This window comes from Triticum aestivum, chromosome 7A, assembly GCF_018294505.1.
Source record: "Triticum aestivum cultivar Chinese Spring chromosome 7A, IWGSC CS RefSeq v2.1, whole genome shotgun sequence".
Classification (NCBI taxonomy): Eukaryota; Viridiplantae; Streptophyta; class Magnoliopsida; order Poales; family Poaceae; genus Triticum; species Triticum aestivum.
The window spans coordinates 207,041,047-207,058,228 of NC_057812.1; the positions used below are offsets into that span (position 1 = coordinate 207,041,047).

Here is a 17,182-nt window from a genome sequence, read left to right on the forward strand (position 1 = left end):
TCCCGCTCGGGCCCGACGTGTTCTGGATCGGCCAGTGCGTCGCCGGGTGGCTGTAGGCGGGGGGCGCAGCCGGCGGGGTAGTGTGTGGGCCGGCCAAGTACAGGGAGATGCCCTGGACGGCCGTCACGAGGTCCCGCAGGGTGCTGGTCATCTCCTCCGGCGTGAAGACGGAGGTTGTCGGCGGCGCGGAAGTGACGGGGGCCGGCGGCGCGGAGGTGATCGGGGCCGTGGCGTTGGGGACCAGACAGTGGTCATCGGGGCGGTGGTGATTGTGGGCAGCGGTGGCGTGGGTGTTGATGACGACATGATCGAACCCGGGTCTCTGGATACCAAATTGGTAGAATCAGGGGTCCTACCGGACCTGCTCCGGAGGTTGTAGGGGAAGGATGGAACGGGACGGGGCGATGAGCGGCGGCGGCTAGGGTTCTGGCTCCTCTGGGAGCCGGGCAATAGGGATAATAATATTCTTATTGCTTAATTCCAAAAAGAGTCTTACAGCCTATATTTATAACCTAGATAATTTGCATAAGAATTAACCTAAGATAACTTGTGGACTAAGATTGCCCGGTGGGCCTAGCTAAACCGGCCCAGCCATAACAGTTCTGTTGATGCTTGAAATCTATCATGACAAAGTAAGTCAGAACTTTCCATGAGTAACCACTGATTACATGAACCGCCACTGGATAAGTGCTAATTCCTTTAACGCCATCGGCTTTTCAAAGATATGCTTTCCATGTCATCATCGTCATTTATATTAATATGCCCCCAAGCCATTAAGTCCAGCTGGTTGTCAGGTTTAGCAGTTTCTTGTTTGTTTTTATTCATGACGAGAAAACATTGAAAAATTTATTTTTGTCTCGGTGCCTAAAAGCTAATTTCTGCTATAGGGTGGGAGTTAAGTAAACTTGATGTTCTACTTTTACCCCAATGGTGATTCATTGTTGACACCATGTTTAGTTGAGTCCTAGCCCACGATGAGCCATTCTTAGTTTGCCCATAAAATTTATATTCTTCACTTTTGACTTTCAAGGCTATGAAGTACTGCAAAGCCATGTTCATGTACACTTTTGTTGACATTTTGACCTTTCCTCCAAATAAAAGTAATTGAGTTGCCTAATGATATGTGGGGCCTTTACTAAGTAATACTCCACTTATTTTTAACATAATATAGAAGGCTAACATCTATTGCTAACTTTGGAGTGTGGTTACTATGTGCGTATTTCAACAAATAATTTGCCTTTATGAGATTATTATTTGCTCAAAGCTTTATTACTTTGTTTTCTTATGTTAAATCAGGAGGTTGTGAGGCCGATCTCAAACAAAGGTTCACCTGAAGCTCATGAGGAAGAAATGATTCGAGCTGCTGTAATAAACCGCTCGGCCATTGCCACACTTCAACCAAGGAGCGCTTCCACATTTGATGTCACTCTTCCAGAATATCCTGATAAGAAGTTTGTCCCAAATTTTCCACTTGTTATGAGAGATGAGCTAACGGAGGATAATGACATGACCCTGAACCCAGGAGGAGTCAGAGAAAAGGCTTGGAGAGACAGTTATCTGACAGATCTCCTGAGCATACATCTACGCAGGTTAAATGGGTGCAACTTATTGGAGCTCTGTAAGGATGTACTTACTGGATTAACCCATAAAATGACAGAGAGAAGGGCTGCAAATATCATGTTGTTAGCCTGGAACATGAGACAATTTGATATGGTGTCTCATGTATTTCCTGTTAAAAACCCGTGTGCAGCTGCGGCTGACATAGACATGAATACTTTGACAACAAGACCGTTTGGGAGAAGTCGCACTCATACAGACCCATATGTCAGGCCAGAGGGCATTGAAGATGATCAGTATGTTGCTGCATGTGCATACATATCGGCCAGTACACTCCGCTTGTTCAGTAAGTCACCTGAGAACTACATGACTGCAGTTGCTAAGCACATTCCACATATGTTCTACAGATTTTATAACATTGACTTTCCGCTTACCGGGTTTAAGCCAGATAAGAAATGCATTGAGGCCCTAAAACTTATATATGAGACAAAGTCGGCCTACAGGAACACCTTGGCCCCTTTCTTGTATGAGTTCAAGGGCCTCGGAGATGCAAAGAGAATGTGTCAGATGCTTTATGAGCAGGACTTGGCTTTTACAGGACTACATGTTGTAAACTTATACCTGCGTGCTTGCTTTGGACTACATGCATCACTCATTCAGCTAGGAGCATGTCTTTGGCATCAGATGACGAAGAACACTCTCATCTCACTGTGCAGAGTCTGCAGAACCTATGTTGTCAATCCATCTGTGGAGAATTCAAGAGAGACATGGAAATATGCACGGTTATATGGCACCGAGTATTTTCCTCTTCTTAAATCCGACAAGTGCAATCTTCTTCTATGTTGCCTGGCCATTATTTGCAAGAAGCTTGGAATAAGTAAAAATCAAGATATGATGGTGATTGCACGGACGAGGAAGGCTGAGTTTATATGGAAAAACTCAAACGTTTGGGCAAATAGGGCGGTGCTCTGGTTCAGAGCAAATGCTTCACCACACCATGGCAGATCACAGGAAGTCTCTTCAAGGATTTGGGATGATGCACCGTCAAAGAAAAGGACGAGGGCTGATGGGACCCAAGATACCAGAGTCGCAAAATCCAGAAATCGGAATCTTCAATAAGTCATTCGCAGTTGGTGAATGACTCTTGAGACCTCATCCAGACAATGGTTGCGCACAATCGTAGGTTTTGGGAAATTATTCCGTGTCTCTTCGAACTGCAATCCATTAAACTGTAGCGCACAATGGTGGATCTGACTTGATGGTAACTTATCCTGAATGTTTTTCAATTATTAGTTCTACTGCTCAGTCCGATTTAATATGTTAAATTTTGTGGTGAGTTTGGTTCTGGTTGTCGATGCAATAGTAGTAGTAGCTGGAGACAGGTTCATCATGAGACCGCTCCCCCATGTTTCTGATATAGAGACGTTTTTCTTGACCTATACCAAGCTGTAGACATGAACAAACGTTCACACACTTCAGGTGAAGAACACTACTTCTGATATAGTGATCCTCGATATGAAGGCTGCATGGAATAGCACATGAAGCCTAGTTTGTGTAGTCCGGTAGCCTGGATGGAATTGCGTCATCTTCGTTTCCTAGCTTGTTCGCTTAGTAGTCTAGAACTCTAGATTGCATTGTCTTCAGTTGCGAAATCTGTTGGGAGAGAAGAACTGAATACCCTGTCCTTTGCCTTATCCGCCTGAAAAAGAAAATTCAGAGTTTCAGTCTACCAGCATATGATATATGGCTCATAATTAGATTCAGTCATATCAAATTTGATATCTCTGCTAAGCATTCATCCATCTCTGCATGTATACCTCTCTATCCCAGTCTGTGCATATCGTGATGGCCATGAGCAGCAGGACTTGCACCATCAGGCCACAGATGATGCCCAGCCAAAGTCCCTGTTCGTGTTCACCGATAAAACCCACAGCATCAGTACCTCAAAAACCACTGGCACATAGGCACTCACCGCAAATTCAGGGCAGCAAAAGGGAAATTTTTGATCATTTGAGGGGGACAAGATGTACCGTCCCGCCGACTTGGAAAACGAAGGCTATGAGGTAGGCCGAGGGGATGCCGACGATATAGTAGGCGCCAAGATTGATCCAAGCACCAATCTTCTGCCATCCACAGCCTCTAGCCACCCCTGCATAGTGCGTTGCACATCACAAGAGAACATTCTTATCTCTGCTTCAAAGTTCAAACACAGTTTCGATTTCTATCTCTGCCTGAATACCATCTAAGTAGTAATGAACTAGACCCACAGTGATAGAAGTTTTGCGCTCGTTCTGCGGCAAAAAAGATGTTGACAGTCTGTACCTGAAAGGACGCACTGAATTCCGTCGAAGAAGTTGGAGACCGAGATGATGAGCATCATCCAGGCAACGTAAGTCACAACCTCCTCCACGTCGCTGTAGGCATGCCCCCACACGTATCTGATGCAGATCAGCACCAACCCCATGATCAGTCCTTCCGCCACGGCCAAGAAGACGACGACACGCACCGCGAGGCGGGCAGCGTCGGGGCGCCCCGCGCCGAGCTCGTTCGAGACACGGGTGCTGCATGATCAATAAGAGGTGCAGATCGATATGATGAACATCTGCAGCACAAGTCCTAGGATAATCAAGGACCCTAATGTAGGAGGATGTAGGCCTAGTTTTACCTTATGGCCGAGCCGAGGCCAAAGGGGATCATCCATACAAAGGCAGCGGTGTTGAGGCTGCCAAGAACGAACAATGTACATGTTTTTCATCAGCCGAAAAAACCAGTGTAACACGTGGTAACTTCGGCCTGCCATTAAGTACCTGATGGACAGCACCGAAGTCTCCAGCTTTGGATTGGGAAGAAGGCCTGAGAGGAGCACTATGAGCTCGAACGACCACATCTCCAAGCTGCAATTGCATCATCATCGTCGTCGTTGTCGTCGTCATAAGTTGAAACTACTTATTCAGGAAGAGTAAATAGCAGCAGGCTCACCAGACCATGAGGGCGGACGGGACGGCGAGCCGGAAGAAGCTGAGCACGTCGCGGAAGGCCTCCGCGGAGAACCCCGTCCACGTCTCCTTGCAGGAGCTCGACACCCTCACGTACACCGCCAGCACGATCACGTAGACCCAGTAGGAGATGGCGTTGCTGAGCGCGGCGCCCTTGCTGCCCATCCCGGCGACGTACACGAGCAGCCAGCAGACGAGGAGGTGGAACGCCGCGGCGGCGCCGGCGCTCGCCATCACGGGGAACACGATGTTCTGCGTCTGCAGGAACCGGACGTGGCACTGCAGCAGCCCGTAGGCGAAGATCGCCGGGATCATCCACCGGGCGTAGGTGCCGGCCTCCGCCGCGATGTCGGGGTCTTGGCCGAACAGGAGCAGGATCTCGCCGGTGTAGAACCACACCACGGCGAGCGGGATGCTGACGAGGGTGAGTATCACCATTGCCCGCTGCTTGTAGACGCCGAGGAGGTGGTACTGCCTGGCTCCGTATGCTTGTCCGCACAGGGTGTCCAGCGCACTCGCCATTCCGAGCTGACCAAGGAGGTGTAAAATACAATAATTAATGTGAGGGCCTACCTACATGACTCGCAAGATAGAAGCTGCACCATTTTTTGACTCCGTTGTGTCTGGCTAGATAAATACAGTGTAAAAATCATGCTCTCACATAGTTTGATAGGGTGCATATAGGCTGGTTGCATTAGGGAAGAATTTTTTTTCATGTCGTTTGATGGTCTGCGTTGACCTGGACTGATGCACTACACGACGTTTGGTTGCATACACTGGACCCGATTAAGAGTTAACATAACAACCACACATGACACAAAGAGTTACAGTATAATGCCTCAACGACTAGGGTGGATGGTGGCCGCGGTGCCACGATCGACGCGACAAGCACATAGTCGCAAGTGATACCGTTGGCAGCGCGACGAACCAGTTGCTAGCACCGTTACCACAGAGAAGTCCGTGAGGAGGGACATGGAGGAGGATGCCGAGGCAGAGTACAGGGAGGAGAAGTACAATGCACATGATGGCGGTGTCAGTGTAGTAGTCCGCTCGTGAGAAGGCCAAGAGGAAGACACCGATGGTGGCTCAAGGCACAACATGACGTCCATGCGACAAGATTGACGATGATCAGTGAAAACAGAAAAAAGTCATTGAATTTCATCTAAACCATCAGATGAACACCTTGGTACGGTGCAATAGGGAGATACACATACTCGTCTACAACCGCCGAAACAGAAAACGTATAACCTGAAAACTGTGTGAAACCGTGGGATGAAACAACTAGTCCAAAGAAAATTTAAACAGTCAACCGTGTGCGATGTGTTTGACAAAATTCGTTCAAAATAGCTTCAAACATGAACATTTACGGTCAACGATACTTCAAAAATTCTAGCATACACAGATAAAAAGAAAAGACCACTACTCGTCGATTTCTGACTCCGACTCGGTAATGTCCTTCTCCGACGTCTGAATGTAGGCGTTAGCATACGCCTCGTCTTCAAAGTCCCAACCCGCCGTTTCTCGTAGCTTCAGTCTCAATTGAGTTGCCTGCTTCCGCGAACGCTTGTCCTCCCGATAGGCGGCTCGCTCCCTCCTCCTCAAGTCCCTCTCCAACCTCCTTTACTTGTAGAATTGGCGCTCGTCGACGATGTCCTGCGGGAAGCCTCCGCGTCACACCACCAAGGCTTCCACGTCCTTCTCCGCGATGGTGAGGCGACGCTGCCGCCTCCGGTGGGCACGACGATCCTCGTCGGTGAAAAGCCACGGGAGAGGCGTTAGATCCTGTGTCCGCTGGCTCGACATGTTGAGAAAATTCATATCCCGACGAGGTCTCAGGAGACGCCACGCCGCCGCGTCGTGCGCGCGGGCCGCCTCCTCTGCGGTGTCGAAGGTGCCGAGGATGAGACGTTTCTCGTGAAACCAGATCTTGAAGGAGAAGGCGCCGGAGCAGCGCTCGCGGACTCAGCGAAAATCTGAAGCGCCCAGGCGGCAGATCGACATGGTGGCGCAGAGGCGGCGAGAGTGGGCGGCGAGCAGAGACGGCGAGAGTGGGCGGCGAGCAGAGACGGCGAGAGTGGGCGGCGAACAGAGTGTGAAGGGAGCACCTTCTTTATAACGAGCGTCGGCCGCGGCGCGCGCGCAAACCTTTCCTACACGCTGAAGCGCCAAAACTAGCGCGCGCTAGGCCGCTTACCCCATGCGCGTGAACCTTTTCCGCGCGTTGGGGCGCCAAAACTAGACCGACGTCATAATCTAAAACGTGCGCGGTCATGAAATGGGTCGGCCCGTTGGACACACTGCCGATCCAAAATTAAAAAAAGACGGACGATGGACGAGCGGCCAACCTAAACAAATAAAAAGCGGACAAAAACATCGTCCATTTAAATCGGTCCGTTGAAGTTGCTCTAAGGTTCATGGAGGCTAAGAATCCGGTGCAACATAGGCTATCAAACGGACTGTATCGCTCGGGCCAATTTAAGCGAAACGCGTCTTCATGGGCCATCATTTGAACTTTGCGCCTCCGATTTGGTGTTCCCACCTGGAGCACGTGGGGCAGATCAGGCGATAAAAAATATGTAGATATCCACGTATGTGGATCGTTTTTTACTTTCGTAGTTTAGATTTTTAGATTGTTTATCGTCTTGGTTTCGACGACGGTGATGGCGATGCTGAATAAATTTTCTTCAGATCCTACTCCAATGAGGTGATCGGTCCTATGGTTGGGGATGGATTTGAAAATCGGTCTATTCAAGTAAAGATGGCATGGCGGCGGCGACATCCTCATGGTAGACATGTGTTCTCGGACTCCGTCGTTGTGACGGCGTTTGCTCCAGCGCCGTCCCGGAGCTTGGGAGGTAGTCCAGGAGCGGATGCAGATTGTAGGCAGCATCGGCGGCATCTAGAAGATGATGGATCGTGTGTTGTGTTCGTAGTTCGTGGATGGTAGGTGTGGTTTTCTCCTCCGGCGTCTTAGTCGTGTGGGGGTGTCAGATCTGAAGTTCGATGGCGTGTCCGGAGTGTTGCCCTGGTCTGATTCGTTCTACGGTAATGGTTTGCTTTTGGTGAGCCAGCTTGGAGATTCGCAAAGCTGCGTATCAGCGATGAAGCCGCTTCGAGCTTGGGTATGAAGGTGGCCCGTCATTTTTTTCTTTGGTGGCAGCTATGGTGGTCTCAGAGGCATGTGATGGGCGTTGGTGTCAAGTTCAGAAGTTTATTTGATCTTGATTGTAATTTTACTTTTGACCGTTGTTTTTTTCGTGTAATGGCTAGCGTTTTGATGTCTTTTCAGTTTTGCTATGTCGGTTTATGCATGGCTTGTACTATGATCTTATGATATAAATGGGACACATATTACTATATAGACAGGCTGGTTTTGATAAGTATATTTTTCATATAACTGAAATTGCTTTTTTTTATTAAAACGAGATGGACATGGCAAAATCTCACTCGACTTAGACGCACAACGACTCATTTGGTTCTTTAGTGCCTTTCCAATTAAGTATTTGGTATATATTTTGGTTGCATCTCGCAGTCTGCGTGTTATATTATAGTGTGTGTCCCTGGTTGGTGGAGGAACCGAGATTTGCAAAAAGATTCTTCGCCTTGGAAAGAAAACCTTTGATCAGACGACAGATATGCGCGTGCACCACGTCGATGCATCTGCCATCAGTAATATAACAGTAAAACACCATGATGTTTTCAAAATGGCCTCGACTGGTTCTCGTTTAGACAGCAACTGAATGATCTAATATTGGAGAATGACTGACCTGTGCGGTCGCCCAAAGCAGAGCAAAGTCCTAAAAGCCACAGGAGAGAGATGAAACGGTGGACAGCAACGCGCATAGACCAGGCCACCATCATAGTAGCCTATAGACACTGACATTTTCTATAGAAGAGTCACACTTGAACAATGGCTTTGATTTGAGGAGCTAGACCAGGATCACCGGCGTTGTGGTATACCCGGCTGATGGTCTCTCCTTGCAGGAGTATCAACACGCAGTGCCGGAGGTCTGGAACCCGGACGAAATTCCATCCTCCAGGCGCAGCCGCCTTGAGCTTACGTATACGTACAGTAGTGTGATGCTCCGAGTGGAGCGGAGTGACTGCAAGCTGTGGGTGGTGTGAGCGCGCGTACCAGGAGGCTGAAGCCGGTGACGGTGGCGAAGGAGCTGGCCATGGAGGCGCCGGCGAGGGCGAGCTCGCCGAGGTGGCCGACGTACATGACCGAGATCATCTGGATGAGGTTCTGCAGCAGCGCGCCGGCGATGAGCGGCCCGGCCAGCCACAGCTGCTTCTTCACCTCGTCGCGCACCCCCAGCCCCAGGCCTTCGTCGCGGCTCGCGAGCAGGAGGGCTTCCTCCACGCCTCCCTTCGCCATGCCGGTCGAGCACCAGCAGCTCCCCCACACGCTCTCGCTCTCTGCCGTGAGAGGAGAGGAAGAGAAGAAGAGGCCGATGAAGAGGGAGAGTGCGTGTGATTAAGTGGAGAAATTGAACACAGGCGGGCTGCGGCAGAGAGCAAATGTTGACGAAGCAAAAACAAACAAACACAAGGACGAAATGTCTGACTCAATTATTTCAGAGCATCGCTTTTGGTGAGCAGCTACGACTGAAACTCTTCAAGATTTTCCTCGAGTGGCCAGGAATACCCCTCGGCCCCAGACGGATCGTGACATACTGACACGCCTCCAATCATGCTCTGAACGTACAGGACAACGTGTGCAATAAAACCAGCAGCTACAAGCATGTGCCATCAGAAAAAACAAGGACCTCGATTTCTAGGAATGTTCGATCTGAGCAGGTCCCGGATCGAACTTAGGTTCGCTACAAGCAAATTATCCACGTAAACGAATAGAGAGATAGTGGTATCTTCAATCCATCAGGATTAAAGTCTTGATGCTCGCATTATTTTTACATTTATTTTAAGATTTCTGACAATAAGTTTTTAGTGAAAAGAAACGTTTTCATCAACAATGCGATGGATGAGTGTATATTCATATGTATGAATGCTTGCGTCTGTACTGTGTTTAAAAAACATATTCGATATGAATGGTCAGGAATACCCCTCGGCCCCGGACGGATCGTGACATACTGACACGCCTCCAATCATGCTCTGAACGTACATGACAGCATGTGCATTAAAACCAGCGGCTACAAGCATGTGCCATCAGAAAAAACAAGGACCTCCATATGTTGGAACGTTCGATCTGAGCAGGTCGCAGATCGAACTTAGGTTCGCTACGAGCAAATCATTCACGCAAACGAATAGAGGGACAGTGGTATCTTTAGCCGGTTTTAAGTCCTAATGTTTGCATTATTTTTGAATTTATTTTACAATTTTTGGCGATGCGTTTTTAGTGGGAGGAGACATTTCCGTCGATGATGAGGCAAACGAGTGTATACACATATGTATGAGTGTTTGCGTCTGTACTGTGTTAAAGAAACATGTTTGATATAAATGGCTCTTTTTCATAAGGTAGCTACACTTTTATTAAACAATGGTTACAAGGATTACATCTTTTTTAGATAAGAGGCCTACGGCCTGGCGTTAAATTAATGACACCCATGCAGACAAAGACATGAAGCCCTAACATACATAGTAGTAGGCACCTCACTATCTAAAGTCTTGACTGTTGGGATCTATGTTAAGTGCATCGGCTACAAAATAAAAATTTCCTACACGCAGAACAACTAGGAACATGCAACGGTAATGGATCACGTATCGTTACCATTAGACGCGCAGTGCCGTGCAGCGGAAGTAGAGTTGGAACAGCATGTTCAGAGTCGTCTCCTCCTCGTCCGATCTCCCTCGAACAGTCGATCGTCCGATCTCATGTATAGGTTCGATGGAGTGACGCAAGTGCACCACCTCTGACGGTATTCACGCGTGCAGGAGGAACATTGTGCGGTGGACTATTAGGTCCGATCACACAGTCTGCAGCGAGTGGAGGTGGCTACTTGCAACACATGCAAAGCCCTAGTGACGGTGCCGAAGCGATCAACTGAATGAGTGTGCTACACCCCCACTATATATAGGCACCCGTCGCGGGCTCAACAGTTGGGCCTCGCACGGATCTTAAATATCAAATTCTATTCAGCCTGGATCCGAGTCCGAGTATGATCACCTCTGACCTACCCGGCTGGTAGTGGCCTCTAGCAAGGCGTGTCGACCACCTAGTAGACAATGAAGCCGGTTGGCGAACCTGTACACCATGTCACACTTCTATTCCATTTGCCACACGATATATGTTGTCGGGCTCAAGGCGAATCTGTCATCCTAGTGCTAGCCCGACCTCTTTCTCGTTCAAGTGATGTCGACCACACAACGGATTATCTCATAATCCTTGTTGCATGGCCATGCTTATCTGGCACACGAGGGTCCTAGAGTATATCTCTCCTGATCAAAGTGGCAAATCCCATCTTGCTCGACCATGTCTCACATCATGGGTCTGGACAAGTCCGAAACCTACCTTTGTAACTACCTAGTCATGTAGTAGCATTTGGTCGGCCCAAAGCAGGCCTGTCACCATCTCGAGTACATGTGCCAGCTCAGGTCTTAGGACATAGAACTTATGTTGTATTAGAGACTCACAGATGACCTATCGTTGTGTCCCATAGTCGGGTCTGTCCGACTCGGACCTTATCTCGACTCGGATCCGACTATGTTGAATCCTACCAGATCCTTCCGAGTCCATATTATCCGGACTTGAAATTAAATTTGGTAGTCTCCTAGTCCCCCTCCTCCTCCCTTTCTAGTCGACCTCTTCGATCCTTTCAACTTTACATTCAAGAAAAACACTCATATTTCCATCAAATCGGCAAATCTACCTTATTCCAGACAAGTGAGCTCGGAGGTTCCAGGGTATACTTCATGCTTACCATTGCATGTTTCAAGGCCAAGTTTTATACACAAAGAAAGGTACGTCAGCCACTCCGTGTACACGAAATCGTTTTCCTCTCGTCTCTAGAGGCTGGAACCCTAGCCGCCGCCAGGAGAGGCCAATCTTCGAGCGTTGTCCTCCAGCGGCTCCCCTCTACCGGCGACCTCGGTCATCGGTGGTGAGGTGGCTTGCTGGATCGACGCGTGTGGATCATTTTTACTCCCTCGTATTCTAGGTTTTTAGGTTGTGCATCGTCTTCCTTCGGCGGCGGCGATGACGACGCTGAATAAAGATTCTTCGGATCCTTCCCTGACGATGCCATCAGTCCTATGGTTGGGGATGCATTTGGAAACCAATCCGTTCAAGCAAGGATGGCGTGGCGGCGGCGGCATCCTCATGGTGGACTTGTGTCCTCGGGCTCTGTCGTTGCGACGACGTTTCCCAGCGTCGGCGCAGAGCTTGGGAGGTAGTACATGAGTGAATGCAGATTGTGGTCTGCATCGACGACATCTAGAAGACGGAACGTGTGCTGGGTTCGTGGTTCGCGGTTGGCAAGTATGGTTTCCTCCTTCGGCGTCTTAGTCGTGGTGGGGTGCCAGATCTGGAGTTCGATGGCATGTCCGGGGTATTTCCCTGATCTAATTCGTTCAACGGCAAGGGTTTCACTTGTGGTGAGCCACCTTGGAGGTCCGGAAAGCTGCATATCAGTGATGGAGCCGCGTCGAGCTTGGATGAGGAGGTGATCCGTCATTCTTTTCTTCGGTGGCTGCTGTGGTGGTGCCGGAGGCAGGTGGCGGGTGTTGGTGTCAAGCTTAGAGATGTTCTGCTATCTTTGTAAGTGCATCTAGTGCCCCTTAGTGATTTTGGTGTATTGAAGACTTATAGGTTAAGGGACTAATGCGTTTGTGAGTGTACACAGGTCAATAAGTCTATGAGGAGTTTGATATTTACAGAGAAAGTTGACCCCTAAAAATGAATGTCTTCGACTGAAGACTTTGGATTTCTGAAGACTTTCTGAAGACTTTGAAAGTGAAGAAATTGGTGTCACCATGAAGACTTGTTATTCATATGAGGAACATGAAGCGTGAAGACTTTTGTTTTCGTAGTTTCATTTTCTCTTTATTGAGTCATAGGAAACACCGTACTGTTAAAAGGGGTCGAGGTAAAACTAAGGAAAAGTTTACAAGTAATGCTCATCTCAGCCATTGGAAATCTCATACACCTACCAATCCCTTCGAGTGAAGCCATTGGAAATCTCATACAGTTCGGTCAATTTCTTCAGTGACAGAGACGAAGTTCTTCTGGTCTCTGAGGAATTTGTTCTGACTGAGGAGTTAGGAATTCGCCAGTGCGGATTACCTACAAATGAGGAACATGATAGCCCTGAGGAATTTGATAGTCAAATTTCCGACCGTCGCTGTGCTACGCGCCAGCTGTCCCAAAATATCTACCCACCTAACGATCATATCATTGAAGGGCATTTATGTCTTATCATGTCGGGATGCTCCCTAAGCTATAAATAGCCCCCCTACAACCACTAGCTGGTTGGCTGCTCCGTGAGAAACTGACACTTGTCATTGAGAGCATCCCATCCTCCGAGGACTTTGAGAGAAAATCATCAAGTGAGGAAAAACCCAAAACCCCAAATCAAACACCTACAAACCAAAGTGATTGTGCATCACTGAAGAGATTGTTCCTGTGTGGAACCGACGCTTGTTACCTTTAAGGACTATGCATCCTCCAGACGGTTAGGCGTCATGGTCTAGAGCATCCAAGAGGAATTGTGGATCGCCGAGTGACCGAGTATGTGAAGGTTTGGAAGTCACCTGAAGACTTACCACGAGTGATTGGATGAGGTCTGTGTGACCTTAGTTCAAGGAGAATACGGTGAGGACTGTGTGTCCTCAGGTTTAAATACCTAGCCTCTCTAACCAGACGTACAACAATCACAACAGTTGAAATTGCTCTACCAAATCATTGTCTTCACCAAGCTTATTGGTTCTATTTCCTCAACTCCTTCATTTCCTCGTTACTATGTTGTGTGCTTGTTCATATCTGTTTGAAGGCTTTGAGTGAAGACTTTCTCAATCTCCTCAGTTCAATTTCTTCAGTCTGTTTGTCTTCATCCTGTTTTATCATGTGCTTACGCTTTCTGTAATCTGTGTCTGTTTTCATTTCATCATGATATCCATGTTATGTCATGTATGCATCTGAGTACTTATTCCGCTGCAAGTAGTTCTTCGCTCAGGAATTTCCTCACCCTGAAATTCCTTAGTGAAGAATTCATAAAAATCGCCTATTCACCCCCCTCTAGTTGACTTAATGCACTTTCAATTGGTATTAGAGCAAGGTACTCCCTTGTTCTGTGTGATTTTGGTTTAACCGCCTGGAGTTTTAGTTATGTCGACCGCAGGTATAGGTGTCCTACCTTCAATGGGACGGACTACTCCTACTGGAAGAATAAGATGCGCATGCATCTTGAGGCAATTGACAACGATCTCTAGTACGTTGTGGAAAATGGCGTTCCCTCTCCTACCATCAATGCTGCTGATGTGAAGAGATTCAAGCAACTCGACTCTCAAGCGAAGAACATCATATGTGGCCATTTGAGCAAAGGGCAGTATGGCAGAGTGAGTGCTTTGGACACAGCAAAGCTTATCTGGGACAGGCTGTCCAAGGTCAATGAAGGAGTCTCAACACATCATGACTCTCGAGTTGACGTTCTTCGCAATCTCTTCAACCGCTTCAAAAGACTTGATAATGAAAATGTTCAGCAAACCTTTGATCGCCTCATTGACATTTCAAATGAGCTTCAAGCCCTTGGTGCCTTTGACATCACCGACCACGAGGTGGTGAAAAAATTGCTTCAATCGCTTGATTCTTGATTTGACACCCTTGCACTGATGATACAAGAATGAGGAGACTAAAAGTCACTTGATCCCGCTGATATCCTCGAAAGGCTAAACACTCATGAGTTCCAGCTTGCTGAGAAGAGAGATCTCTATGGACCAAGCTATGGCAGATCACGAGCTCTGAAGGACAAGGTAGTGTCTGAATCTGGAGGTGAAGATTCTGGTAGCAGTCTTGGTGATCCTGAAGAACTGAGACATGAGCTAGCAATGCTCGTGAGGAAATTCCAGAAGTTCTCAAGACGTGGTCATTTTGGAAAAACCTCAAGAAGTGACGACTTAAGATCAGATTCCTCATCCCGTGATTACAAGAAGAGACTTTGCCACAAATGCAAGAAACCCGGTCACTACATTCAAGATTGTCCTCGGTGGGAAAAGGAATCAAAGAACAAGAAGTACAAGGACTACAGTTCTGATGATTCAAAGAAGAAGAAGAAATCTTCAAAGACCTCTTCATCAAAACCTTCAAGGTCTTCATCTCACAAGAAGAGCAGCTCCAAGAAGGCTCGGGCATTCATTGGCAAGGAAATGGACTCTGAGGCCGAATCTGAGGAAAATGAGGAAGAGGAGGAATCTGAGGAGTCAAACTCTGGTGTGGCGAGTCTAGCCCTCGCTACCGCGTTCGTCAGCAAGTCCATATTCAACTCCGAGGAAAAGGACCTCCCCAACACCACTGACGATGGCGATGATGACTACGCTCCCACCTATTGCTTCATGGCAAAAGGTGCAAAGGTACTCAAATATCCCTCCTCTAAATCAAGTGAGGATGAATCTGATGAAAATCTCAAGCCTAGTTATTCTAAACTTGCTAAGATTGCTGTGAAACAACAAAAGACTCTTGAAAAGGTTCGAAATATGCTAGACAAAAGCGGTGATATGTTGGGTGATGAAATGGATCACACTAAAACTTTGACTGAAAATCTTCAAAGACTTCAGACTAAGTTTGATAACCTTCAGAGTCATCATAACACTCTCTTATCTGATCATGAGAAGCTTTCTTATGAATTTCTTCAAAGAAAGCAAGATCTTGAACAGTTAAGAGTGAGTTATGAATATCTTCAAAAGGAGCGTGATTCATTACTTGCTCAACAAATCAGCGCTGCTCAGGAAGAGTTTATTCCTCCATGTTTGAAGTGCATTGAATGTGAATATGCTAATTCTTCACCTGAATGTTCAAATGCTTCTATTGCTGCAAATTCTTCACATGTCTCTACTATCACTAATTCCTCATCTGAGGATGTTGCTAGTATCACTGACCATGCAGGGCTGAAGGAATTGTATGTGACAGGCCTGTACAAAAGCCTCAAAGGGCATCAGGCTCTTTGTGATGTGCTTAAGAAGCAGATCCTCAACAGGAACCCTAGGAAAGAGGGTATTACCTTTGAGAGGAAACTCAATGTTGATGGGACCTACTAGAAACCTGAGCAGCATCCCAAAACCTCATGGGTTGCTGCAAAGGGACCTTCACTGGATCCATCTACTTTATCTGGCTTTACATGTGACTCTTCACATTCTTCTGATGAGTCATTTGACTCCAACTATAAGCTATTCAAAAATCAGAATGGTGAAGTATTTTCTACATATGTTGGCACTAACTGCAGGAACGGTCCTCCTCTGAAGAAAATCTGGGTTCCCAAAAGGTGCCTTGAAAGTCTTCAGGTGAATGTCATCATGACACCACCTGTGAAGAATAGGAACCCCAAATCAAATTCTTCATATGGACCAAAGTCTTCATATGGATCAAAGTCCTCATATTAACATCATCGTGCTAACTCCTCTGTTTCACAGGGAAAGACTAAGGATTATGGATATGTGCACTATTCTTCAAATCATTATATTCATAAATCCTCGAAGAATTTCTCTGCTTACTCATATGCTTACCCTAACCCCTCTTATGTGAAACGAAGTGGAGTGGCATCTATGCCACCTTTCTCTTATGGAGCTCACATAATGATGAACTCTTTGCCACCCCTTCAGATGTGGGTGGTGAAGAAAAAGAACTAATCTCTTATGCAGGATTAGGTCTCCAGACGAACTTAAACGTCTGAAGAATTTGCTAGAGACCTGAATATGCTTGAAAGGACGCAAGCTAATCATGAAAAAATAATTTTTCATTTCTTATGTCCTCACATTGCTATATCTGTTCTATTGCTTGATGAAATTGATCTGATGAGTTGATGACATATTCTTCACTAATGAAGTATATGAGTTCGTAAATTGCACTAATTCATCTGCAGATCAACCCAAAGCCACTGAGTGGGTCCTCGATAGTACACAAATCACATGACTGGTGAAAATAATCTATTGATGGACGGTCCCTTATCTCCATCGCATCTGAAGCATATCACCTACGCTGACAAAGGCAAAAGCAAGGTATTGGGTCTAGGTAAGGTTGCAATCTCAAAGGATCGACACATGGACAAAGTCATGCTTGTCGAGTCCTTAGGGTTCAACCTCATGTCTGTCTCAATGCTTTGTGATCTTGATATGGTTGTCGTCTTTGGCAAGTATCGTTGTGTTGTGATCATGGAAGCTGACAATTCGGCATCAACCGCTGAGCCTGAGGAATCTGAACCAACCAGGGCAACTGCATCAGTTGCGCTTGAAGAAACTGAACCTATTTCCTCTACTCCTCCCACACCAACAACAAGCTCAGTTCTTCCTTCTGCATCAGAAGCGAAGAAAACCAAAGCTGCGGAGTGAGCAGCAGTGAAGAAAAGGAAAGCATCTACTTCATCTCAGTCTTTAGCTCCAAAAAGATGAAGAAATTGACAAGCTCTTACGAGAATCCGATTGATGCTATTCTAGTTTCAAACATGCCATCAAAGGAACTCGTTCCT

General features: G+C 47.1%; 2 protein-coding genes across 3 annotated transcripts in view; one reads left to right on the forward strand and one right to left on the reverse strand.

Annotated features, from left to right (window-relative positions):
- The window catches only part of LOC123150699 (uncharacterized), a 6,064-nt gene extending 3,226 nt beyond the window's left edge, over positions 1-2,838 (forward strand). The window contains exon 3 of the mRNA XM_044570535.1: positions 1,297-2,838. Coding sequence (XP_044426470.1) covers positions 1,297-2,676 — 1,380 coding nt within the window. The 3' untranslated portion in view covers positions 2,677-2,838. The remainder of the gene's footprint in view (positions 1-1,296) is intronic.
- A 106-nt stretch (positions 2,839-2,944) lies between these two features.
- LOC123150698 (protein DETOXIFICATION 16) lies at positions 2,945-9,101 on the reverse strand. 2 transcript variants are annotated; one of them, XM_044570534.1, is made up of 8 exons: positions 8,689-9,101; positions 4,537-5,081; positions 4,365-4,451; positions 4,223-4,279; positions 3,880-3,995; positions 3,588-3,706; positions 3,375-3,461; positions 2,945-3,256 (listed from the first exon to the last, which is right to left on the reverse strand). In XM_044570534.1, the coding sequence occupies exons 1-8, from the start codon at positions 8,929-8,931 to the stop codon at positions 3,182-3,184; spliced, it is 1,329 nt and encodes a 442-aa protein (XP_044426469.1). In that variant the 5' UTR covers positions 8,932-9,101; the 3' UTR covers positions 2,945-3,181. The 2 variants fall into 2 exon arrangements, with proteins under 2 accessions (XP_044426469.1, XP_044426468.1); XM_044570533.1 differs by having other exon boundaries at positions 3,880-4,118; positions 8,689-9,100.
- Between the last annotated feature and the right edge of the window lie 8,081 nt (positions 9,102-17,182).

Excerpts from the sequence above, each read along its gene's own strand:
- LOC123150698 (XM_044570533.1), bottom strand. The coding sequence starts at position 8,931 with ATGGCGAAGGGAGGCGTGGAGGAAGCCCTCCTGCTCGCGAGCCGCGAC. Across the intron at positions 5,082-8,688 it reads TCACCGGCTTCAGCCTCCTG|CTCGGAATGGCGAGTGCGCT; the intron begins GTACGCGCGCTC and ends CTCCTTGGTCAG. Across the intron at positions 3,707-3,879 it reads AATTCAGTGCGTCCTTTCAG|GGGTGGCTAGAGGCTGTGGA; the intron begins GTACAGACTGTC and ends CGCACTATGCAG.